Source organism: Anabrus simplex, chromosome 7, assembly GCF_040414725.1.
Source record: "Anabrus simplex isolate iqAnaSimp1 chromosome 7, ASM4041472v1, whole genome shotgun sequence".
Taxonomy (NCBI): domain Eukaryota; kingdom Metazoa; phylum Arthropoda; class Insecta; order Orthoptera; family Tettigoniidae; genus Anabrus; species Anabrus simplex.
Genome location: NC_090271.1, coordinates 230,178,777 through 230,206,636, shown reverse-complemented (window position 1 = coordinate 230,206,636; position 27,860 = coordinate 230,178,777). Strand labels below are relative to the sequence as shown.

General features: G+C 40.6%; 1 protein-coding gene across 2 annotated transcripts in view; it reads left to right on the top strand.

Moving 5' to 3' along the window:
* The window catches only part of sky (GTPase-activating protein skywalker), a 392,630-nt gene extending 384,855 nt beyond the window's left edge, over positions 1 to 7,775 (top strand). For both annotated transcript variants that reach the window (XM_067151605.2, XM_067151606.2), the window contains one exon: positions 598 to 7,775. In XM_067151605.2, the coding sequence (XP_067007706.2) occupies positions 598 to 739 (142 nt within the window). In that variant the 3' untranslated portion in view covers positions 740 to 7,775. The remainder of the gene's footprint in view (positions 1 to 597) is intronic.
* The last annotated feature ends 20,085 nt before the right edge of the window (positions 7,776 to 27,860 follow it).

The window sequence follows — 27,860 nt, the reverse complement described above, 5'->3', positions numbered from 1 at the left end:
CACATTTGTAGCTCAAAAATTAAGTTCCCAGAAGGAAACCATAATTTAATGTTTTTAACATTTGTAGCTGTCACTGTTGATATCGATTATTTCACATTCAAGGTGGTGCATGTTTTAATAGTCTAAATTTTTTGTTGTCAGTATTTCCTTGCATTAAAAGATGCACCCCCAATTTTTTTTCTTAAAAATTGGAAGAAGAAAAATGCATCCATTGCACTAATAAATACAGTATTGTATTTGTAGAGAAAGGTAATATCAATGGGACTATTTATATGAATAATTATACTGTATTATTTGTCCAGTTCCTTGGTTGAATGGTTAACACACTGGACTCCAGGTTCAGTTCCCAACCAGGTCAAGGAATTTAATCTTAAATGGATAATTCCCTTGACTTAGGAACTGGATGTTTGTGTTGTGCCCAACATCTCTGAAACTCGTACACTACACACCATTATCCACCACACTAACATGATGTTTGCAATAAATGGCAGAAACTGCCCACCCTCGTTGGAGAATCTGCCTTACAAGGACTGCACCAGGGTAAATACTTTGCACAAAATTATTATTACTATTTTATGGTTTTTTCTTATTTTACAGAGAAGGCCAGGCCATTTGGATGGACGAAAACATACGTTATGGGAAGACGGATCGCTGCCTGACCTTCAACAACCCACCCCTTTGTGATGGTGGAGACTTTGAGATTCGAGTCCTTGAAGTGTATGGATTTTCAGGGGCCTAAACTTAGTAACACTTATCTTTATCTTCTGGGTGTTAGATTATGATCTCAGGTGCTGCAAAGGAAAAAGGACAGACAGTGCTATACTACTGGAGAACCAACAACATATTTTATAATTGTAAATAAATATTTTCTCCCCGAGTAGCTTGTGCACGTCAGTTGTACTCATTTGTTTGTATGTCTTCATTGTTAAGGCATCGGATATTATTTGTGTACCGTATATTGTGTAAGTTACACATCGAGCAATAGGTTTTTATTCTAGCTGCTTATCATTTCCCTGTGTCTCGACTTTGATGATTGATTAAGGCAGTGGAATTTTTGCCTATTTGTTGATCAGTTTTGCAATTGATTTATTTATTTTCGTAAATATAGGCGTAGCTTTGGACTATTTATACATGTCCCTAGAACTTGTTTAAAGTTGTATTAGATGCAGAGTAAGATTATTATTTTATATACCAAACTGTACAGCATGTAATTTCTTTCTGAAGAAATTTGTAAATAATCTGTTTATAGAATTAAGCAGTTTCAGCTTTCCCTTTTTATATATAAATATTGTATATTATATTTTTAATCTGTAAACCAGTATAGTGTGTGTTCAGAAATTATTTGTTCACTGCCCAATTGAAATGGTGTTGCACAAAAGTCCAACAGCACAATTTTATTAGTATTCAAGATCATGATTACTTTCATCCCCCTTCATGCACTTAAGAAGATAATCCACCCACTATCATTCAGTTTTCACCATAATCCAGACAAAGACCTTATGTCTTGCTAAGTTGAACCTAGTGTAAAAAAGATGCTTGTAGATGTTGCCTAAAATAGTTGTTTATTCACAAGAGATGGTACTGTGGGCATTGCATTTCTATTCACTGTATTCCCTGGGAGATCACTGATCCATTCCTTTAAACTTAAATAGGCATAGTCCCTGTTGGGTCAAAATTTTACAGTGCCTATTAACAAACCACAAATTCAGAATTTTGAAGAGGAAAAAAAAAAAGGGGGGGGGGGGATATAGACTTATCTCAATGTGTTTCAGCCATTTAACATGGTGTTTGATAGAGTTAAAAGTGCATACTATGTGAAAATTAACATTTTAAATTATAATTAAATTTATAACACCATATTAAGGCCAGTTTTCTGAAACTAAAGTGTGTGTATTTTTTAAACATACAGTAGTTCACTATGAAATACTGAAAGCAGTGAATTAATAGGATCATAAACATCTGATACCACAACCTTGAGCCTTGGCCTACCAAGCGAAGCAACTGCTGCTCAGCCCAAATACCTGCAAATTACAACTGGTCAGTCTGACAAATCCTCTCGGCCATTATTCTTGCCTTTCTAGACGCGGGCCACTATCTCACCATGAGGTAGGTCCTCAGTTGTTTTCACATAGGCTGAGTGAACCATTAAACCAGCTTTCTCATCCATTTAAAAATCCCTGGCCTGGCCAGAAATCAAATCCAGAGCGAATTGAACATTTCTTAAGCTTCAAGTTATACTTGGAGTATCTTATTTGCCTGTCTATTACACCCCCTTTTCCCTCTAACTTTAAACTTCAAAAATAGGGGAGGATATAATAGGTGAAAATTTCACATAATATAAGTTAGGTTAGCATAGTTTAAAAACAGAAAAGGAAGATGCAGCATCTTTAAATCAACACACAAAATAGTTATTTAAATCTATAATTTTGACACAAAAAGTTATATTAGCACATTTAAATGGTTTCTTATCAGCTCCCTCCTGCATTACATAGCTGAATCTCGGGGAGAAAGGTTACTACAACGGCTTCCTGTAGGCCGTCTGCTGTGAGATCGCAAAAGTTCATTTTAAATAGGTTTTTTGGCAATTATGATGAGATGAGAAAAGGCAAGGACTGGGAAGGAAGCAGCCGTGGTCTTAATAACTGACCCTGTATTTTGCCTAGTGTAAAAATGGGAAATCTTCAGATCTGAGGGTCCTTCAGAACCACTGCTATTGGTGAAAGTCTGAAGGAGAGAGAACTCTGCTGGTATGGGCACATTAAGCGGCATGGTGAAAATCATCCTGTACAGAAAGCTCTTGCTATCGCAGAACTAAAGAGAGGCTGAGGACACCTAATAGTAACAGTCTGCTGCTGTTTAGACTATACTCACCCTAATGACAAAACGATAATCAAAAGTATACTTCCTCATACAGTGGCATGTTGTCTGATGCTTGTTGTTTAAAGGGGCCTAACATCTAGGTAATCAGCCTGGCATGTTGTTTTACTCTCCTTCTGTAGACAGGTCATGGCCATGTTTAGCCATGTGTTACGATTATCGGATGACAGATGACTGACATTTGACAAATACTTCGATGAATTTAATTGGTTCCGACCAGCATAGATTAGCATGAAAGATACTTCTATTTCCATTTTTGAACCAATATTGAAACTTAAACGATGTCTTGCTAAACACCGGCTGAAGATTAGTTATGCAATGGAACATCATGCGTAACTTAGGCATTGTCTGTCTTAAAATTAGTGATCATTTCTGCAATCAGCCCGAAGTGTTTCAAACAGGACATCATCTTCACAACTGAAGAAAGAAGAGTTCCAATCTCTCAGAAACTCTCGTATTAGGGAAGTACCATATGGATGAAAAACTCGTGGATGCCCAAGACCAATCAAACGTAATACTATTAGACAGGGGTGCCGACTCTGGGGGTGCTAAAGTGCTTGAGCAAACCCCCAAATTTTTGTTTTGAAGTTATCTCAAACTAATTAATATTTCCATGGAGTTTGGAGCTTTCGCTTGAAGTTGACAAAAAAAAAAATGTCAAACAACAGATTATTCCAAGAGTTCAAAAAATTCCTCAGACTTGATAATGGCGTTGGACCCGCTGCTTTTGCCAGCCCCCGTGATTATCACAGGAAACATTTATTTCGAAGTTGTAGATGTTGTGATCAGCTGTTTTGATGATTGATTTTCTACATGTGCTATGACTTACTCCAAAGAGATTGAAACGTGTCTTCTTTTCAAATCTAAATATTCCAAATTATATAGCAAAATTTTATGACTTCGACCATGAATGATTACTTTTGCACAGATATATGTTAGATATGTGTACATCTAAAGAATGTATTGTTCAAAGTATAAAAGACTTGGTGTGTTTTGTTTCCTCAACTAAACACATTGATGAATTGATTCCAGATTTGGTTAAGTTGATAAAGATCACTTCAACTATATCCTTTTCTACATGTACATCAGAACATTCTTTTTACTGCACAGCACCACAAGGCAAGGATTATTGAATGACAACATAATCATGCATGTTGATAATCAAGAAAGAAAAAAACAAATTGAACCTTGAAACTAAAAGTAAATATCAATACGGAACATGAAGCTTATAAGTTACGAAACCTCGAAACTGGCAATAATTTTCATCAACGGTAGACTGTTTGTAAGAACACTTTCTTTGAGTGAGAATTAGAAATTCTGCAAATATTTTAAATGCTGTGCTGAAAACTTAAGAATTACAGTTTCTCTTTTATTTTTTACACTAACAATAAGGGCCAAATTTGAGGCAATTTACGTAATTTTTTACTCAGTTTGTTATCATTCTAAGAGAAAACTAGAGTACTGTTTTTTACCATAAGATTTTAAAGAAACAATTTAGTTACCATCCTTTTAATCCATATAAACTGTACGTATAATCTCTTACTTTTTCAGTGATTACAGAGTTTTGCCTTTTCTGTGGATTAACTTTTGTTTGAACTCATTCATTATTGTTGAAAACACAGCTAATAAAAAAAAAGTTCATTTTCCATCAAATATAGCTCATTCAAAAACACCTAAAAAGCGCATTTTTATTAGAATACATTTTTAAAAAATTTGGGCTCTCTCCCCCTTTTTATTTTAGACTGTGAATTACAGCTCCACCACTGATTTTTTTAAACCTGGGGTCCCTGCTATTAGTGTCAGCTAAATGATTGGACTAGTGTAGATCAGGCAGGAAAGATTAAAGAAAAAATCTACCACAAATAAATGGAAGCAATACACTCTGCTGAGGAAGCTCTGTGCTAAGAATTTGAATGGCATGGTATAGTCTGATATGAATTTTACCAATTGCAAAGGACAGTTGAGAACTTATCTAATGCTGCTGTAGCATATAGAGATGAAGAAATCCCTCTTGTCAACATGACAGTTGGCGTGATATGTCAAATGCAAGAATTGTAAAGAAATTCAAATGATGTCTTCTTATATTGGAGATTCAGTTCTTAACGTATGGGGTAAATAACTGAAGTAAAATTTTATCTTAATTACTAGACTGGAACATCTACTGTTCCAGCAAGGTTCAAATTATCTTCTCAATAAAAGATGAACTGGAATTGATTCACTACACTTCCCAATTTTGTAAAAAATATAAAAACTGCAATCAGCTGTTGGTTTTTACAACTTTATCACGAGACCCTTCTCATATCCCTGTGTAGTTTGGTTCACAGTAGTGCTTTCTGAGCTGGAATATCTTGGTTTTGCCAACATAAATTTTTTTTATCATATTGCTTGAAACCATGTATCTGCTCTTTAAAGTATCAAAATATTAACACTGTCTTGGACATTCATAGGAGGAATGTCATATTTATTTACTGCTTAAAGTTTAAATTTTCATGAATTTGGTAGGTAAGGTTTATGAGATTTTTATTTATATACAGACTTTTACAATCAAGTCAGAAACCTACTCTGGAACTGCAAAATGACATAAAAAGCAAAAACAAATGTGTGCCATCACAGCTACTTTGTACCAAGTTTTACATATGGTTTAGAGGCATGCACTCTTCTAAACAATGGCTATAGCAGAATTCAGGCAACAGAAATGAGATGCATTAGAACTGTGAATCAAATTGCTCATAAGGACAAAATCAGGTATAAAGTAAACAGGAAGGTTACTTGGAATCAAGATCCCTATTACCAGTGTAACAAAGAAGTGCAGACGTAAGTGGTAAGGGCACATTATAAGAATGAACAATGAGAGACCTGCCAGAAAATACTTTGACCTTACAGTCCAAGGAAATCCTGGATAGAGGCAGTAAAATCAGATGTGGAGGAAAGGGGTCTCAGATGGGCAGATGTCCTGGTACAGAAGGTGTAAAGACAGGAGGTGGCGAGCACTTGTACACCACACCCAGGAAACTGGAGTTGGAAGATGGTGGATGATGATGAATCTTGAATTTGAGTGAACTTTTCCATGGTATATCAGCAGAATAAAGTGGTTACAATCTTCTATCTTGTTTATTTTTACAATTGGCTTTATGATGCACCGACATAGGTCTTATGGCGACGATGGGACAGAAAAGGGCTGGGAGTGGGAAGGAAACTGCTATGGCCTTAATTAAGGAACAGCCCCAGTATTTGCCTGGTGTGAAAATGGGAAACAACGGAAAACCATCTTCAGGGCTGCAGACAGTGGGGGTTCGAACCAATTTTCTCCCGAATGCAAGCTCAAAGCTGCGTAGCCTCTAACCTCACGGCCAACTAGCTGGGTCAAGTTTTAGTAAAGTTCATAGTAAAGTAGATATTTATATTATATAAAGCGTTCAATAATTGATACCTAAAACTTTTTGATTAGAATAAATTTCATTTAATAATAATGACAGTTCATGAGAATAAAGGTTTTTCATAGTATTGTCATGTACATAACCGAAGGAATTTTTTCAGACATTGGATTTCTGGGAGCATTGTGAGCTTTTGTGTTAATGTCACAGCCTCTTAGGAAAGAAATGTTTAGTGAACATTATAGAATGTTGTCATTATCCTACTTTTCTTTTGATTCTGTTCTTCAGTATGTACTGCGTTGATTGCAAACTTCGTCATCTTGTTTTTGGCTCTAAACTGCTTCTCCACCAGATACCTTCAGGAAAATTTAATTCTAAACTTGGAACTTCAGCTGTCTTCATGCCGATCTTTCCTCATTTACTCCTATAATATACAAATAATTTCTGAACCGTGTGTAATATGTTCTGGTTCACAGTAGTGCTTTCTGAGCTTTAAATTGAAGATATCTACACTTTAAAGTATCAAAATATTAATGCTGTCATCCATCACCAACAGCTTGTGGGCCTAACATATTGTGAAAAGGAAAATAGATTGAGGTCATCCATACAATATCCAATTTGGTGTTTTCTTCCGGTGTTGACTGATGTAACTAGCTTTAAATGTGCAGCTCTGTCGTGTTTATTAAATTAAATAGACTGTGGAAGAATTTACAGAAATAATAGTGAGCTGTGTAAAAGAAACAACACCATTATGGAGGTGTTTGAAGTACAGTATATAGTATAGGTCATACAACGTGTATGCTCCTCCAATCTAGTCGAGAAGAATAATGCTTCACACATCTAACAGTTCAGCAATATTGGTTGAATATAAGCAAGCCTAGCGACAGACTCAATGTACCTTATGTTCGTAAGGATATTTAATAATTAGCCCTGCCATAAAATGGGAGATAGTTGATACATACTAGCATATCAGAATGCTGTGGTTTGTGCATAACTAGCAGAATATGTGTATGTATGTTTTATATTAATTTCTCCTTAGTTATTAGTATCAGTTAATATATGTACAGTATCTTTTTTTTCTAATAAAGAAATGTATTTACACTTAGTGAGATTCTAATGCCAATAATATTTCTGCCATGAAATCTTATGGGTGAATGTTATGTTATTTTTGGTGTTTCTGGAAGGAAACAATTATTATAATTAAAATGATGGCCTTCCGTTAGTTCCTGTTGGTAGAAAACAAGTGCATATGTACAAGTTAAATATAAGAACTGTGTATCTTTGTTGCTGGTTGAGTTTGTAGACTGTTGACCTTGTTACTTCTCCTTCTGTCAAACTAGTTTATCACTTGCTTATGTATTGTATTTCTACTGTGTTGTTATTATGTTTGCCATATATGGCATATCGTGTAACTTACGCGCATGTTCAGTAATTCTTCTGTAGTTACCACTTATGACTTTGTACTGAATGTATTACAATTATATATGTCTATATATGTTGTTATATAATAATAACAGAGTTCTGTTCTAAACTGCCTTGTTATTTAGTTAAGAACTGCCCTATTCTTAGGTTTATTTATAATCTTTAGGTTTCCAGTTTCATAAGAATGTATGTTGGGAGTCCTCAGCTGAAAGGCTGGTTGGAACCCCAACATTTCCACCATCAGCCGTCATAAACATCATAAGCATTGATGAAGAAGCCCTCTAGGGAAATGAATGAGGTAGTTCCTCTTACATTTTTCAAGGGACCTAAACAATACTGGAGTAAATGTGGGGAGGGGCAGTATAAATTATCGGAAATATATATATATATTTAAACATGCTCTGGAAAAGGATGGAAATGTTACACAAATGCATATTATTAATTTATAGAGCATTTCAATCTTAATCCTATTACTTACCCCAAATAAAGGTCCAATGTAAATTATCAGTTGATACAAAGGCCCCACATCGCCGGCTGCACAGTAACGTGTGACTGGGGAAGAGATGTCCATGCACGTACGGCTATGTTGAGGGCACTCCTGAGCTCGCCCAGGATATTGTAGTATGGAATACATGCATTAACTTACATTAACACACGCATGAAAACCCCTGCCGATGTTATTATTTCTATGACACAAGATAACATGATAAGAACGAATGTTAATTAGGTACATCGAAAATGTTAAAAAGGAACCGCAATAGGAAACGGAAGATCCGCATGGATATTCTTGTCAGTTCGCAAACCAAAAAAACACTGTGTTGCTAATTTTAAATCAAATGCCAGGCAGAAGTTGTATACAGGGAAGTAATCTGAGGTCTGAAGTGGTAAAAGTGGACCATGAAGTGTGAAAGTCTGTGTGTTCTTTCACATTATTTCTCGATAAATGTCCGATAATGTCCTCTTAATGCCTCAGACCTCTCCTGCAAACCACGTGACCTTGCCGCGGTGGGGAGGCTTGCGTCTCCCAATGAAGCAGATAGCCGAGCCGCAGGTGCAACCATATCGGATGGGTATCTGTTGAGAAACCAGACTAAGGAATGGTTCATCAAAAGGGGGGTAGCAGCCTTTCGGAAGTTACAAGGGCGGCAGTCTAGATGATTGACTGATATGACCTTGTAATAATACTCAGCATGGCTTAGCTATGTTGATACTGCTACACGGCTGAAAGCAACGGGAAACTACAGCCGTAACTAACTCCCGAGGACATGCAGCTCTCTTTGTATGAATGATGTACTGATGATGGCTTCCTCCCGGGTAAAATATTCCGTAGGTAAACTAGTCCCCCATTCGGATCTCCAGGTGGGGACTACATGAGAGGGAGCAATCATCAGGAAGATGGATACTGACATTCTGCGATTCGGAGTGTGGAATGTTAGAAGTTTGAATCGTTGTGGTAGGTTAGAGAATCTGAAAAGGGAGATGGATAGACTAAATTTAGATGTAGTTGGTATAAGCGAAGTACGTTGGCAGGAAGAACAGGATTTTTGGTCAGGCGGCTACCGAATTATCAACACAAAATCAAATAGGGGAAATGCAGGAGTTGGTTTAATAATAAGAAAATAGGGCAGTGAGTAAGCTACTACGACCAGCATAGTGAAAGAATTATTGTCGTCAAGATAGACACCAAACCAATGCCCACCACAACAGTGCAGGTCTATATGCCTACTAGTTTAGCGGATGATGAGGAAATAGAAAGAATATATGAAGAGATAGAAGATTTAATACAATATGTAAAAGGTGACGAGAATCTAATTGTGATGGGAGACTGGAATGCAGTGGTAGGCCAAGGAGGAGAAGGTAATGCAGCAGGAGAATTCAGATTGGGGCAAAAGAAAGGAACGAAAGAGGAGCTCGGCTGGTTGAATTCTGCACTGATCATAATTTAGACCTTGCCAATACCTGGTTCAAACACCACAAACGACAGCTGTATACGTGGAGACACTGGAAGGTATCAAATAGATTTCATTATGATTAGGCAGAGATTCAGAAACCAGGTGTTGGTTTGGAAAACTTTCCCAGACCGGGCGAGTTGGCCGTGCGTGTAGAGGCGCGCGGCTGTGAGCTTGCATCCGGGAGATAGTAGGTTCGAATCCCACTATCGGCAGCCCTGAAAATGGTTTTCCGTGGTTTCCCATTTTCACACCAGGCAAATGCTGGGGCTGTACCTTAATTAAGGCCACGGCCGCTTCCTTCCAACTCCTAGGCTTTTCCTATCCCATCGTCGCCATAAGACCTATCTGTGTCGGTGCGACGTAAAGCCCCTAGCAAAAAAAAAAAAAAAAAAACTTTCCCAGGAGCAGACGTGGACTCTGACCACAACCTGTTGGTTATGATATGCCATCTGAAGCTGAAGAAATTGAAGAAAGCAAAGAATGCAAAAAGATGGGATCTAGACAAGTTGAAAGAAAAGAGTGTGAGGGATTCTTTCAAGGAACATGTTGCACAAGGGCTAAATGAAAAGGCTGAAGGAAACACAATAGAGGAAGGGTGGATAGTCATGAAAAATGAAGTCAGTAGGGCTGCTGAAGAAATGTTAGGAAGGAAGAAAAGATCAACTAAGAATCAGTGGATAACTCAGGAGATACTAGACCTGACTGATGAACGACGAAAATACAAGAATGCTAGAAATGAAGAGGGCAGAAAAGAACACAGGCGATTAAAGAATCAAGTGGATAGAAAGTGCAAGGTAGCTAAGGAAGAATGGCTGAAGGAGAAGTGCAAGGATGTCGAAGGTTGTATGGTCCTAGGAAAGGTAGATACTGCATACAGGAAAATCAAGGAAACCTTTGGAGAAAGGAAAAATAGGTGTATGAATATTAAGAGCTCAGATGGAAAGCCACTTCTAGGGAAAGAAGACAAAGCAGAAAGATGGCAGGAACACATCCAACAGCTGTATCAAGGTACAGATGTAGATAATTTGGTTCTGGAGCAAGAAGAGGCTGTTGATGCTGATGAAATGGGAGACCCAATTTTGAGGTCAGAGTTTGACAGAGCTGTGAGTGACCTAAATAGGAACAAAGCACATGGAATTGATGACATTCCCTCTGAATTACTGACTGCCTTAGAAGAAAGCAGCATGGCAAGGTTATTCCATTTAGTGTGTAAGATGTATGAGACAGGAGAAGTCCCATCCGATTTTCGGCAGAATGTTGTTATACCTATTCCCAAGAAAGCCGGTGCTGACAGGTGTGAAAACTACCGCACCATTAGTTTAGTATCTCATGCCTGCAAAATTTTAACACACATTATTTTCAGAAGAATGGAAAAACAAGTTGAAGCTGAGTTGGGAGAAGATCAATTTGGCTTCAGAAGAAATGTAGGAACACGTGAAGCAATCCTAACTTCACGTCTGATCTTAGAGGATCGAACCAAGGACAAGCCCACTTACATGGCATTCATAGATCTAGAAAAGGCATTTGATCATGTTGATTGGACCAAGCTTTTTAAGATTCTGAAGGTGATTGGGATCAGATACCGAGAACGAAGAATTATCTACAATCTGTATAAAAATCAGTCTGCAGTGATAAGAATCGAGGGCTTTGAAAAAGAAGCAGCAATCCAGAAAGGAGTGAGGCAAGGCTGCAGTTTTATCGTTCTATGATGTGATTTTATTTGATGTAAATAAATATCACACAAGAACACGTTCACTTCCTTGTATAAATTACTTTATTTACACTGTACGTCACAACACACAACTATACATAGTAGCAAATGACACTATCTACAACACTCAAAAGCGGAGTACCCTGAAGTCGATTCTGACAAGTACAGATATCAACAACACTGACGCGCGCACTATAACATACTCTCTCTTGAATTCCCCGCCTCACTCACTCACTCACTCACTCGAGTCCAATGATCTGATTGGCTCACTGACTTGACAGCTCGATATTTATACTATTCGATCAACCATCTAGAATGATCAACTTCTGGAAGAGTTCTCTAATGAAACACACTCGAAACATCGATCGACCAGCTAGTCAAATGGGTACTCGAATGTTCTTTCAATATTTAAAAATGTACATGGAAATATCTACAACATTCGTAATGTCTCTACATGTATCTGGATAATAAAACCTTACAGTAAGTTTCCAGAACCCTTCATATACACCAAATATAGTACAATAAGTCTAACATACGAACATTATGGAATTTTCTGCCGCTATCGACTCTATAGATTTTGAGGTTAAACAATACGTACACTGACTGACAGAGCAAATGCAACACCATGAAGGAGTGGTCAGAACTTTATGCCAATTGCAGGGTAGACTGACGTCACTGAGGTATGCTCATGATGTGGAATGCGCCGTTGTGCTGCGCACGTAGCGAACGATAAATGGGACACGGCGTTGGCGAATGGCCCACTTCATACCGTGATTTCTCAGCCGACAGTCATTGTAGAACGTGTTGTCGTGTGCCACAGGACACGTGTATAGCTAAGAATGCCAGGCCGCCGTCAACGGAGGCATTTCCAGCAGACAGACGACTTTACGAGGGGTATGGTGATCGGGCTGAGAAGGGCAGGTTGGTCGCTTCGTCAAATCGCAGCCGATACCCATAGGGATGTGTCCACGGTGCAGCGCCTGTGGCGAAGATGGTTGGCGCAGGGACACGTGGCACGTGCGAGGGGTCCAGGTGCAGCCCGAGTGACGTCAGCACGCGAGGATCGGCGCATCCGCCGCCAAGCGGTGGCAGCCCCGCACGCCACGTCAACCGCCATTCTTCAGCATGTGCAAGACACCCTGGCTGTTCCAATATCGACCAGAACAATTTTCCGTCGATTGGTTGAAGGAGGCCTGCACTCCCGGCGTCCGCTCAGAAGACTACCATTGACTCCACAGCATAGACGTGCACGCCTGGCATGGTGCCGGGCTAGAGCGACTTGGATGAGGGAATGGCGGAACGTCGTGTTCACCGATGAGTCACGCTTCTGTTCTGTCAGTGATAGTCACCGCAGACGAGTGTGGCGTCGGCGTGGAGAAAGGTCAAATCCGGCAGTAACTGTGGAGCGCCCTACCGCTAGACAACGCGGCATCATGGTTTGGGGCGCTATTGCGTATGATTCCACGTCACCTCTAGTGAGTATTCAAGGCACGTTAAATGCCCACCGCTACGTGCAGCATGTGCTGCGGCCGGTGGCACTCCCGTAGCTTCAGGGGCTGCCCAATGCTCTGTTTCAGCAGGATAATGCCCGCCCACACACTGCTCGCATCTCCCAACAGGCTCTACGAGGTGTACAGATGCTTCCGTGGCCAGCGTACTCTCCGGATCTCTCACCAATCGAACACGTGTGGGATCTCATTGGACGCCGTTTGCAAACTCTGCCCCAGCCTCGTACGGACGACCAACTGTGGCAAATGGTTGACAGAGAATGGAGAACCATCCCTCAGGACACCATCCGCACTCTTATTGACTCTGTACCTCGACGTGTTCCTGCTTGCATCGCCGCTCGCGGTGGTCCTACATCCTACTGAGTCGATGCCGTGCGCATTGTGTAACCTGCATATCGGTTTGAAATAAACATCAATTATTCGTCCGTGCCGTCTGTTTTTTCTCCAACTTTCATCCCTTTCGAACCACTCCTCCTTGGTGTTGCATTTGCTCTGTCAGTCAGTGTATTGGAGGTTATACAATTTTATACTACATATTTACAGAGGAACCATATACTAGTCATGTTTAACACTTAATAAAAGATAATTTAGCATAAAATAAACTATAATTAAAATATATTAAACATAATAATTGAAGGTTTTACACCAATTACAGCATCGTACGTACGACAGTTTGTCCCCCCCTCCTTTTCAATGTTTACATAGAACAGGCAGTAAAGGAAATCAAAGAGGAATTTGGAAAGGAAATCACAATCCAAGGAGAGGAAATCAAAACCTTGAGATTTGCCGATGATATTGTTATTTTATCTGAGACTGCAGAAGATCTTGAAGATGCTGAATGGTATGGACAAAGTCTTGGGTAAGGAGAACAAGATGAAAATAAATAAGACCAAAACAAAAGTAATGGAGTGCAGTCGAATGAAGGCAGGTGATGCAGGAAATATTAGATTAGGAAATGAAGTCTTAAAGGAAGTAGATGAATATTGTTACTTGGGTAGTAAAGTAACTAACGATGGCAGAAGTAAGGACATAAAATTCAGACTACCACAAGCAAGGAAGAGCTTTCTTAAGAAAATAAATTTGCTCACTTCAAACATTGATATAGGAATTAGAGAGATGTTTTTGAAGACTTTCGTGTGGAGCGTGGCATTGTATGGAAATGAAACATGGACGTTAACTAGCTCAGAAAGAAAGAGAATTAGAAGCTTTTGAAATGTGGTGTTACAGAAGAATGCTGAAGGTGAGATGGATAGATCGAATCACGAATTAAGAGATACTGAATCAAATTGGTGAGAGGAGGTTGATTTGGCTAAATTTGACGAGAAGAAGAGATAGAATGATAGGACACATCTTAAGACACCCAGGACTTGTTCGGTTGGTTTTTGAAGGAAGTGTAGGTGGTAAGAACGGTAGGGGTAGATCAAGGTATGAATATGACAAGCAGATTAGATCAGATGTAGGATGCAATAGTTACGTAGAAATGAAAAGGTTAGCACAGGATAGGGTGGCATGGATGGCTGCAACAAACCAGTCTATGGACTGATGACTCAAACAACAACAACAACAATGCCTCAGGGAAACTTAGCCATTCCCAATTTATACTGAAAAACACAGGCTACACCAACTACCATGCACACACAAAAACTGAACACATTTTACATTGTTACTGAAAAATTAAGAGAACAGTCCCTGAAAACAAATAACGAACATATACCAGTATATGAAATTAATAATCGTAATAAAGACAACGTAGCTCACAGGCTTGTAATAAGCATTTTATAGACTTGGGCCTAGTACCAATTTTTGGAATAGCATATTTAACCACTCGTTTACTATAAAACAAGTGTGAAAAAGGAGAAATTAAGACTTACGTTAACTATAAAGAATTTTTCAGATAATGTTTAATAACTGGAAGCAATATATTGTCCTATAACTAGACAGGTTTTAATAATGTTATTTGTTTTACGTCCCACTAACTACTCTTTTACGGTTTTCGGAGACGCCGAGGTGCCGGAATTTAGTCCCACAGGAGTTTTTACGTGCCAGTAAATCTACCGACACGAGGCTGATGTATTTGAGCACCTTCAGATACCACCGGACTGAGCCAGGATCGAACCTGCCAAGTTTGGGTCAGAAGGCCAGCGCCTTAACCGTCTGAGCCACTCAGCCCGGCGGGACAGGTTTTATTAAGCTTTATCAACCACATTTTCCAGATTCTAGGCCTATGTTTTTCCAATTGTTAGTACCGGTACACAGTCTGTAAGAAAAATATGCACTTTTTTTTCAGAATAGCTGTTTATTTCATAATAAATTGGAAAAAGGACAAGAATAAGAAGCCTACACATTCAAAATTGCATATCGACATGTTCTCTGAATTCATCATCCTATAGCCTATAATCCTATAATCTGTACAATTAAAAGCTGCACACGTGTTCACCATCCTTAATTCACGATTATGGTAATTGAAAATAATTTTGTAACAGTTCCATTTATGAAAAGGCATACCAGACCCCTTCTGATAGCAATCTGTACAATTAAAAGCTGCACACGTGTTCACCATCCTTGAATAATTTTACACTCCACATGTAGGGTCTAACTTAACTCTCCTTTAATATTGCCCATCACTTATTCTTAGCAATATATTATCACTCCATCACATATAATACTACAACAGATACATTAACTGACATGATTCAGTATAAAAGCATGCAAGGAACTGTAAACATTATCACATGCTAATCATGCAAAGTGAAGTGCCCACAATATGGCAATGCACGAATGTGTTCAATATTTCTCAAAGCCTCAGCATGCTCTGCGAGTCTAGATAAGTAATATTTAAAGTCTTTGGTTGATACTACACTGCCTTTGTAATTTGGCTCATCCACTGACCAGGAGAAGATTACTGGTAGGTAGGTAAAATATTGTGTAATATATTATTTTAAATCTGGTTATCTTTCTTAGATATTTATATAATTATTTAAAATGCAATAAATTTTCTTTCTCTAGGTGGAACATTTTAATTACTGATATCGTGCCTATTTACAACACTACCAAAATAGTCCTGAATCAATCTTTGTTTACACTTATTTCTAATGCCCTCTCTTTGTTTTTCAAGTTCATGAAGGTTATGAAAATTATTTTCACCTCATGTAGAAATGACAGATGTGTACATAAAATTTCCACTGCTCCGTTTGCCTCACCACTGGTAGACATCACTTCACTACGCTCATCTTTTTCATTGTCACTGGTAGGAGACTTGGCTGAAGTTCGTTCTGCAACCAACTCCTACATACACTTCCATCCTCTGCGGTTATCATAGCATCATCCACCCAAAGAAAGAGTTCAGTAGTGGAGTTTGACTGCAACATTCTCCATACATTAGGAAGCAGACCGCTGCCTCCTCCTCCTCCATCTTGACTGAACAATAACGTGAATCAATTTAGATTACACTTAATACTTAATGTTAAAAAGGTAGCTGAGAGTGCAAGTACAATTTAGGTAGGTGAGTCACCAATCCCAGACAGAAATAAGTAATTGAGTTACAAAGCTATGTTCTTTACTACTACTACTACTACTACTACTACTACTACTGCGTTGGTTAACATCGACACAGCTCGAAATGAAATAACGTAATATGTCCAAACGAAAAATATTCGTCATCCACAAGATCACCTTCACGACTCCGCTAGTAACCAGCTTGCAGTGTGCCAACAGCAGGAAGCAGTGAAAGATAGTGGTGAGTGTATGAGAATCGTATCATTGTACTGGCGTTATTTCATTGCGGAAAGAGAGCTAAGAAAATTATTTCTATGCTGAAACCTCTATGTATCAATGAACAATTTATATTTTGGACAATAGCACGGTTTAAAGAAACTGGTGCAACTGTTCATCATGTCAGATCAGGCTGTCCTGGGTGTGTACACAGAAAAGAGGTTGTGAATGCTGTTTGTGCAAGGATTTGATGCAATCAGTTGCATAAACAAATCATTTTGTCTTGTGAAATTAATATATCTCCACAAACTGTCAAGTATTTTGAATGATGATTTATCTGTGGTGCATATAAAAGATATACACAGCATTACTAACTGAAAAATTAAAGGAGATCGCCAGGTTCAATCCCAAGCTTTATTAACACGTTCACTGCTATTGTTACACTGTTGACATTAACACGTTCCCTGCGGCAGTGAATTTCGATGACTTGATGTTACGTCGTATCGGCCCACCGGTGACCCAATGCTGCCTTTAGTTATTATCGGTTCGGGTCACTGGTGACCTGACGAATTTGACTTTGTTTACTCCCTAGCATGACATCCTAAACCATGCATGTGCACTTGTTGTGTGCGTTATTGTTGAGGAGACATTCCAGCGTATTTACCTGTGCCACAGTGTTCCTATTGAACAATTGCGTGAAACAGAAATGACCCCGGAAATAATTGGGTCACCGGTGGGCCGATCAGAACTAGCAGTATGCCTCGATCCTTTACTTCCATTGGAACAATATGTTATCGATTAGTTAACGGAAATTCATAACTAGGACGTAGTTACTCACTTCGCAATTCTGAGAAGTTCGCACCGACGGATAAGAGTAACATATTTCGGGGCACATGGTGACCCGAACCACACGGAACGTGTTAAGCGTGATTGCTTCATGAGTCACCTATGTCTCGTACCGTACTTCGCTGGTGTGCGTCACAAGGCGCGTGTGACTCGTCCTGCGGAAGTAGTTCTGTGGGCTGCCACTGGATGGCGAAAGTATGTTACGTCGAAATAATTAGATTGACAGCTATAAGTCATGTCAAGTTCCCACATTCCTCAGCAGGAGGATCCACCAGCGCTCGGTTTAGCGGCAATAATTATTTAAGTCCACGAGTCACCCATGCCTTGCGTAGCACAGAACAGAGTGTTAACATCCCTTTCTGCATGGTGGTAGAGGTTGATTTACATGAGCATAAATGCATTTTTACACAAACAATAAATTAACGTATTTATCTGCTTTATGATAAAGGCACTGCATATAAAATTTAAAATAACTCTGTTCTCTATTTGAACTCAATTGTCTATTTCTTTTCACTGATCTCGAAATTCCCTAAACTATTTACACTCATGATCTCACTAATTTTGTTATTATACAACGGCAGTTTTTATTTTGAACACAGTAAGTTCAATTTCAGCATTTATGAACCTTATTAAAACATCCATTGCACATGAATGGTTTGTTTGGGCATTCCTCACAGTACCGTTGTCACCTGCTTTGTTTTCTTGTCAGCGTCTTTCTATGTGCCACATTTTCGCTGAGCTTTATAGTAAAAACCACGCATCGTCTTCGAACTTTTCTGGCTGGTCCTTCCATCTTTGAGAGAGTGTGCGCACGTCTCCTCCCAGGACTGATGACAGGTTCTGTCTGTGGTCCAACCAGACTTCTTGCGACCTTCTCTTGAAATTGCAGTAGTGGCATTTTTTTTCACAGACGTCATGTTGTGAAATATCCAAGCATTAACCAAGGCCGTTCCAATGATAACTTCTAGGGCTACTTTCCTGTACCATTTTAAACCTTTCCGTAGACCTGAATAATAGGAAGACATCTGATCGCTGGAATCGACCCCCTTTTTAACTCCATTGTAATCAAGAACAGAGAGATGCTTCCTGACAGGTTCACTGTCTCTGTTTTTCTTTCCAGAGTCTACCAGACAGTCACTATGGCTCGGCAGTGTTGAAAGTATTAGAACAGGTTGCTTGTCAACCCACTTGATAACTCGAATACCGTGCTGACACATCTTACCCACCACCTCTCCCTTCTTCATTTTCTGTTTCACTATCATCGGAAGTTCTTCTGCCAGAGGCACACTGGTGTAGAAATTATCGGCATAGAGGATACATCCTTCATTTAAGAATCCACGTAGAAGCTCCATTACAACAAAATGAGCATGACCTACTCCGCTTTCACTCTCACTGGATTTTCCTGCATAGATCATTCTAACAGTGTAGCCTTCTTTCGTACAGTGTTTATACACCTTAACTCCATATTTGTGAGTTTTGTTAGGAATATACCTTCTGAAAACTAAACGGCCTCTCCAAGGAACCATAGTTTCATCCATAACCATTTCCTTCCCCATTATCAAGGCATTCTCAAAATTTTGGTTTAATTTATCAAGGAGGGGTTGGATTCGATAAAGACGATCACCTGGTTGTTGGTTAGCTTCGTTGTCTGCGAAGTGCCAGAATCTCAAGAGAAGAAGGAAACGATCCAGTAGCACTGCCCATCTAATAAGTCGCACATCATATTTCTTAGACTAGTAAGAGTTAATAGTTGGGTTCTGGACTTTCTTTTCTCATGATGACTAAATTGATTGGCATACCTGTTGGTTTCCTGAACCATCATTTTTAATAGGCTGTCGTCCACGAAGTGAGAGTATATATCAATGGGCTGTCCCTCTTCTAACTGTAACTGAACCTTTGCATCCCCAGAAAAACAGTGAAGCCTAAATCATTCCTGGTTATATCACACTAACTGCAGTCTGATTTAACGGATTGTGTTTTAACTTGTTCACTGTCACTTTCACTGTGGCTATCATGTACATCTGTGTCAGTTCCAGAGGACACTGGTGAAGATGATGAAATTGACAATGAAAAATTGGGATCCTCAATATCACTACATTGGATATCTTCATCTCCTAAAAGATCCTCAATATCCGACTCCTCTAATGGTTTCTCTAATCAAGATCCCCTGGCTCGTTATGAAGAGCCCAAACTGGAACATTCTTTGGGTAGCTGGAAGTCTGTTAATCTACATTTCATCTGAAACAATTCACACACATTCCTTAGCTTTCTATGCTTATAGTTGAGAATAAGATGATGAAATCTGTATATAAGTAACATTCTTACTGTGTTGCTGCACAGAAAAGATGCTCAATTGTATATTCTGTAGTTACCTCACACAATGACAAGGGTATTCACATGCTGTCACAACAGATTTCCGCCAGCCTACAATGACAGCTACAGCATGATAATACTCGATCAACAATGTATAGCCCCTATTGTCCACCGCAGTTGAGCGGGACGTCTAGTAAAAATGTGAGGCACTGGTGACTCGTATAGCAAATAGTAAAAGCTGCATTACATCTGTGCGTCACGAATCACCCGTGCCTCGTGGTGTAAGGTAGTTCTTAAACATACACCTATGCCATAGAACAACATAGATACCACCTGTGACTCGCTGTCGTACTGTTACGCAAGCAGCATAGGAATAAAATGTGTAATTTTGTCCAGCACCACATTTATGTGCTGTACAAGTCACATGTGACTCACAAAGCAGGGAACGTGTTAACGACATGTGGAGAGCCAGTATCATGACATCAGGTTCACAGGTGAAAAAGTATTCACTGTGGAAGAGTCTTTTAACAAGCAAAACTATCGTGTGTACGCACTTTCCTCCAATGAAGCTAGAGAGAAAGTTCCATTTGTGCAGTGCGGACATCACCCTACTTCTGTCATGGTATGGTGGGTGGTTTCCTTGTAGAGAGCATCGGCGGTGCATGTTTGTGAAGGTGGAGTAAAGACTTCTGCAGCTGTTTACTGGACATTGTTGGAAAAGGCGATACCAAGTATCAATTTGAAGCTGTTTGAAGGAAAATTGTGGATTTTTCAGCAGGATAGCACTCCTGCCCACAAAGCAAAAACAACACAGCAGTAGTTGGCAACCAATGTCCCGCAGATCAGACGTAAGGCTTTTCAGGCATTTGCTATATTAACCAGCATTTTGTCGTAGGTTTGACACTAGACTCATCAGAGTGGGATGTGTCAGACCCTACCCACTGACGCTGGGGTGTATGCAGGTCCATCATCTGAATTTAAGCCCCCTCCTCCCGCAGGGAGAAGGAGTTTGGTTAGTTTTTGTTGGTACCGGTGCGTTAAGACGCTCTTCGCCCAGCTACTTAGTGAAGTTTAGTATTAGGGAAAGATATAGTTGATTGTTTGTCTTAGTGAGTATTTGATAGTTATTAAAGGAGGGTAGTTTTTAGTGAATGAATTTACGGTCATTGGTCACCCATCCAGGGGGTGACCACACCCAATGTTGCTTAACTGTGGCTTAGTGAATTTTCAACAATTGTAGAGTTTTGATGGTAGTTGAAGAGGACACGTTAGATTATTCACTTAGTGTATGGCTGACTCAGTAATTAATGTGTCAGATACGCGGTCGTGCTGGAATGGTCACCCATCCAAACACTAACCACACCCAGAATTTACCTTTGATGAGGTACCAGGCATTTGTCTGATAATTGTGCAGTGACTACTCATTCTGTAAACTGTTTCGTTACACATTTAATATGAGTGTGCGGTGTTAATTTGGAAAAAAAACAGCATTAGTCATTGCAGCATTTATCGAAATGCACCCGCCACGGGGTCCGGTTTCTGGTGTTATAAGAAGAGGTAATTTACTGGCTAGGAAGTGAATTAACTTGGCTTGGCAGAGGAATGTGATTCTTGTGGGGTAAAGATGGTTTTTTGTATGTGGGGTCTCGGCTACTCAATCCACCGAGGGGGCCCCGCAGGAGGTGGAAATTTAGTGAAAAGTTGTAATTTAGTGAGGAGTTGTTGAAATTGGAGTATTTCGGGTTCAGGATGGGGAGGGGATGGCCCTTCGGAGGGAGGCGCCGTACCACATATCACGGACGCGACGCATCGGCCGTGACGTCGGCGAGGAACCTACTCTACTGGGTACCATCTGGTAACCCTTCAGGGGAGGGGCTCCGATTGGGAACGCCCAGCCCAACCCAGCGCTACGGAATCACGATGCATCGGCCACAGCGATGGAGCAGGGTAAAAGCACGCCCGCACGGGATACCGCCCACCATCAGGGAACCAGTTGGGGAGGTTGCAGGTACCTTGGCATTTCCCCTTGACCTAGGGAGGGAGGATCCACGTTCACGGGGCAAACCGCTAGGTGGGGACCTGGGAGGAAGCAGGGAAATGGAGTGGTGCGTCTGAAACACCAGAAGGGGTCAAACGCACTTGGCGGACCGGCCTAAGTGGCAACACGTTGCCTGAGTCGTGACAGGGGTAGTTTTTTGAGTGGTTAATGCCACTGACAAGTCACGAGCACAGGACACTGTGCCGCCCTGACAAATTGCTTTCCAGCACTGCGAGTGCTGGCACCTTGTTGGATGTCTACCAGTTGAGATGTCGTTAGGCTCATATTTAGTTGTCCCCATACTGCTATTTCTTGGCTTGGTGGGACGTGGTAGCAGTACGGAGCCTTGGGGTGAGCTTCTTGACTGGATTCTTGTTGCTGGTAGCCGGTAAATGTTGATTTGTCATCTGGCCGGTGAGGTGAGCTCTGATTGGTTGACGTGATGTGCCGGGGCCAGCGTACATGGTTGCTGGGCCGGCCGTGGTGGCCGCAGGAGCAGGCAGCTCCCGCACTTGGTGGCCATCTTGTCTTGAGTCTTGGCGGGGGGGCTAGCTCACTTAACTGCTACTTGAGAGGGTGTATGCAGGTGAACTTATCAGAAGCCTATATAAGAGACACAGTCTGATAACTGCATAAAGGGAGATAAAACTCCACAATGGAATTATTGCCCGCCTAGCAATTCCGAATGGAAATTCTAAGTTCCCAAGGAGGGTATTAGATATTTTTCCACCAATAGAGCATATAAAAATAACAGATCAGATGTAAGGCTTTTCAGGCGTTTGTTCTATTAACCAGCACTTCGTCTTAGGTCTGACACTAAACTCATCAGAGTGGGATGTGCTAGACCCTACCCACTGACGCTGGGGTGTATGCAGGTGAAATCAGAAGCCTATATAAGAGGCACAGTTTGATAACTGCATACGGGAGCGTCAGTGTATAGGATCGGACACATTCCACTCTGATGAGTCTAGTGTCAGACCTAAGAAAAATGCTGGTTAATAGAGCAAACGCCTGAAAAGCCTTACATCTGATCTGTTTTTTGACATGCTTTATTGGTTTAAAGTTAAAAACTTCATTATTGTTCCGTATTGAATAGAGAAATAAGATGTACAATATTATAGGTTAGGATCCACCTTTCAATACTCCGTAATAAGATGGTAAAAAGTAGTTACAACCTGTTTAATGGGACCGGTTTCAACACATTTTAAGTGTCATCATCAGCCAATTAGCGAAGATCTTAAAACATCTAGCACATTGAATACAGGCAAAAAATTAACATTGTATCATAACGTAGCAATTCAGTAAATGTTCAAAACACAATAATCACAGTCAAGAGAGTAAACAGAACATCACTATCTTGCGCCAAAAACAAATATAGCTGAAGTTCATAAGCAGGTCAAATATTCACTTATGTAAAGTCGTTGCTAGGCAGGTCTTGTAGGCATTTGTTTTTCCGGCCGAAGAGCAAAAGGTGACGTGAATGAAGTCCTAGGAAAACAGTGTAGGATTTAATTTCGTCAAATTTCAAAGTGGATATATAGGTTTTTTAAAATAATTTAAAACGTTAAAAAAGAATAAAGCCAAATAAAAAATATATTTAAAAAAATAGGAAGAAATAATGAAAGAAATACGAGGTTCAACTCGAAACAACTTGCCGTAGTAATTGATAAAGAAATGATAAATAGAGAAAGGGGGGGGGGGGACGTTAATTAGAGGGTGGTGATGGTGGTGGTGGTGGTTATTGTTATTAGAGGAAATACAATTGGGCAACAATCCTTAATATAATACTAATTCGAAGAAAAAAGAAAAAAAAAACCGACACTTCGAAAAATGAAGATATCGGTTAAAGGAAGACAAGGGCCACGAAGGGCGTGAAAATGAAAGACTCCCTAGCCCTCGCAAACCTAATAGCATCGGGGTCGGAAAAGAACAAGAATTGACCAAGGGAGGTCGGACAGGATAGATGAAAGTGAGGAGCCTGGCACAAGTAAGTGGAAGCAATGCCAGGACTCAGCTAAGGGCCCCGTGGTCGCCAACCCACGCTCTGAAGTTCAGAGCCCCTGGGGGATGGAGGATGGGAAGGAAAGAAAAAATGGAAGGGATCCGATACTTCGAAAAATGAAGATATCAGCCAAAGGAAGACAAGGGCCACGAAGGGCGTGAAAATGAAAGACTCCCTAGCCCTCGGAAAACTAATAGCGTCGGGGTCGGAAAGGAACAAGAGTTGACCAAGGGAGGTCGGACAGGATAGATGAAAGTGAGGAGCCTGGCACAAGTAAGTGGAAGCAATGCCAGGACTCAGCTAAGGGCCCCCGTGGTCGTCAACCTACGTTCCGAAGTTCAGAGCCCCTGGGGGATGGAGGGTGGGAAGGAAAGAAAAATGGAAGGGATCCGATACTTCGAAAAATGAAGATATCAGCCAAAAGAAGACAAGGGCCAACGAAGGGCGTGAAAATGAAAGACTCCCTAACCCTTCGGAAACCTAAAAGCGTCGGGGTCGGAAAGGAACAAGAGTTGACCAAGGGAGGTCGGACAGGATAGATGAAAGTGAGGAGCCTGGCACAAGTAAGTGGAAGCAATGCCAGGACTCAGTTAAGGACCCCCGTGGTCGCCAACCCACGTTCCGAAGTTCAGAACCTCTGGGGGATGGAGGGTGGGAAGGAAAGAAAAATGGAAGGGATCCGATACTTCGAAAAATGAAGATATCAGCCAAAAGAAGACAAGGGCCACGAAGGGCGTGAAAATGAAAGACTCCCTAGCCCTCGGAAACCTAAAAGCGTCGGGGTCGGAAAGGAACAAGAGTTGACCAAGGGAGGTCGGACAGGATAGATGAAAGTGAGGAGCCTGGCACAAGTAAGTGGAAGCAATGCCAGGACTCGGCTAAGGGATATTGAAATTCTCAGCACTCTAAATAAAGGCCCTCTCCTAGACATCACCGAAAACTGTTTTATACACCTTGACCAGTTTTTCAATCCAAATCTTAATCTGAATGATATTTCTGAGAAACCCAATCCCCTTTTCGATTTTCTCATCTCCTTTTTAAATAACCTGAAGTCAACAAATAAGGAATCAATCTTTCACAATTTACACAATACCCTCTCATGCCACTTCCCCCTTCCGCAACACCCCCCTTGATCCTCCTCAGTTCTCCCCCTTCTCACCCAAGGGGCTCTGAACTTCGGAGCGTGGGTTGGCGACCACGGGGCCCTTAGCCGAGTCCTGGCATTGCTTCCACTTACTTGTGCCAGGCTCCTCACTTTCATCTATCCTGTCCGACCTCCCTTGGTCAACTCTTGTTCCTTTCCGACCCCGACGCTTTTAGGTTTCCGAGGGCTAGGGAGTCTTTCATTTTCACGCCCTTCGTGGCCCTTGTCTTCTTTTGGCTGATATCTTCATTTTTCGAAGTATCGGATCCCTTCCATTTTTCTTTCCTTCCCACCCTCCATCCCCCAGAGGTTCTGAACTTCGGAACGTGGGTTGGCGACCACGGGGGTCCTTAACTGAGTCCTGGCATTGCTTCCACTTACTTGTGCCAGGCTCCTCACTTTCATCTATCCTGTCCGACCTCCCTTGGTCAACTCTTGTTCCTTTCCGACCCCGACGCTTTTAGGTTTCCGAAGGGTTAGGGAGTCTTTCATTTTCACGCCCTTCGTTGGCCCTTGTCTTCTTTTGGCTGATATCTTCATTTTTCGAAGTATCGGATCCCTTCCATTTTTCTTTCCTTCCCACCCTCCATCCCCCAGGGGCTCTGAACTTCGGAACGTAGGTTGACGACCACGGGGGCCCTTAGCTGAGTCCTGGCATTGCTTCCACTTACTTGTGCCAGGCTCCTCACTTTCATCTATCCTGTCCGACCTCCCTTGGTCAACTCTTGTTCCTTTCCGACCCCGACGCTATTAGTTTTCCGAGGGCTAGGGAGTCTTTCATTTTCACGCCCTTCGTGGCCCTTGTCTTCCTTTGGCTGATATCTTCATTTTTCGAAGTATCGGATCCCTTCCATTTTTTCTTTCCTTCCCATCCTCCATCCCCCAGGGGCTCTGAACTTCAGAGCGTGGGTTGGCGACCACGGGGCCCTTAGCTGAGTCCTGGCATTGCTTCCACTTACTTGTGCCAGGCTCCTCACTTTCATCTATCCTGTCCGACCTCCCTTGGTCAATTCTTGTTCTTTTCCGACCCCGATGCTATTAGGTTTGCGAGGGCTAGGGAGTCTTTCATTTTCACGCCCTTCGTGGCCCTTGTCTTCCTTTAACCGATATCTTCATTTTTCGAAGTGTCGGTTTTTTTTTCTTTTTTCTTCGAATTAGTATTATATTAAGGATTGTTGCCCAATTGTATTTCCTCTAATAACAATAACCACCACCACCACCATCACCACCCTCTAATTAACGTCCCCCCCCCCCCTTTCTCTATTTATCATTTCTTTATCAATTACTACGGCAAGTTGTTTCGAGTTGAACCTCGTATTTCTTTCATTATTTCTTCCTATTTTTTTAAATATATTTTTTTATTTGGCTTTATTCTTTTTTAACGTTTTAAATTATTTTAAAAAACCTATATATCCACTTTGAAATTTGACGAAATTAAATCCTACACTGTTTTCCTAGGACTTCATTCACGTCACCTTTTGCTCTTCGGCCGGAAAAACAAATGCCTACAAGACCTGCCTAGCAACGACTTTACATAAGTGAATATTTGACCTGCTTATGAACTTCAGCTATATTTGTTTTTGGCGCAAGATAGTGATGTTCTGTTTACTCTCTTGACTGTGATTATTGTGTTTTGAACATTTACTGAATTGCTACGTTATGATACAATGTTAATTTTTTGCCTGTATTCAATGTGCTAGATGTTTTAAGATCTTCGCTAATTGGCTGATGATGACACTTAAAATGTGTTGAAACCGGTCCCATTAAACAGGTTGTAACTACTTTTTACCATCTTATTACGGAGTATTGAAAGGTGGATCCTAACCTATAATATTGTACATCTTATGCTTTATTGGTGGAAAAATATCTTATTCCCTCCTTGGGAACTTAGAATTTCCATTCGGAATTCCTAGGCGGGCAATAATTCCATTGTGGAGTTTTATCTCCCGTATGCAGGTATCAGACTGTGCCTCTTATATAGGCTTCTGATAAGTTCACCTGCAAACCGACCAAATATGGATGTCGACTATACACACCTGTTGTATATAAGAACAACTATCTAACTGGAACATACTGTAAATAATCCAATTAACATTATTATTGTCATCTTGTCTCTTCTACATCATTTACTGTAAAACTCTAGTCAGCTCACATGATTGTATTTACCGTATATATGTCATTTATAACTATCATGTTGGTGCATTATTGTTAATAGTCCAAATACAACATTTATCCTAACTTTTCTTGTAAAAACCCTTTCATCCCATCTCATTGTATATTCTGTATTCTTGTAAATATAACTATAATTGGTATCACATTGTAAATAGTCTCATTACAAGATGGGTTCTACTCATATAATGTAAATTCCTATTACCCCTGCTCATTGTACATACAGTATTCATGTACAGTAAGTATAACTATCAAGTTGGTGTCATATTTTAAAATTCAACATCTGTGTTACATGTATATGAGAACACTTAGCTCACATCATTGCATATACCATTACTCGAATTCACCAGTTGCAATCGTAATTTGTAAATAGTAATATGAAACATTGCAAAGTCTGACAAAATTGTAAAAGAACCAAGTTGTAAATTAAGCACACAGCGAGAGGAAAATTCTCCCCACCTCCTCCACCGTGCCAAATCACCCTAACCCATCCTCCTACTCCACTAAACCCACAAATCCCGCCGAATCTCCTGGCCAGAGAGAAGGCGTTACCTTCTAGGTGGCCCGCCCCTCCCCCCTCGGAGGGGAATGAAAACCTTCATTAGTTTGTTCACCTGCATACACCCCAGCATCAGTGGGTAGGGTCTGACACATCCCACTCTGATGAGTCTAGTGTCAGACCTAAGACGAAACGCTGGTTAATAGAGCAAACACCTGAAAAGCCTTACATCCGATCTGTTTTTTTGACATGCTCTATTGGTGGAAAAATATCTAATTCCCTCCTTGGGAACTT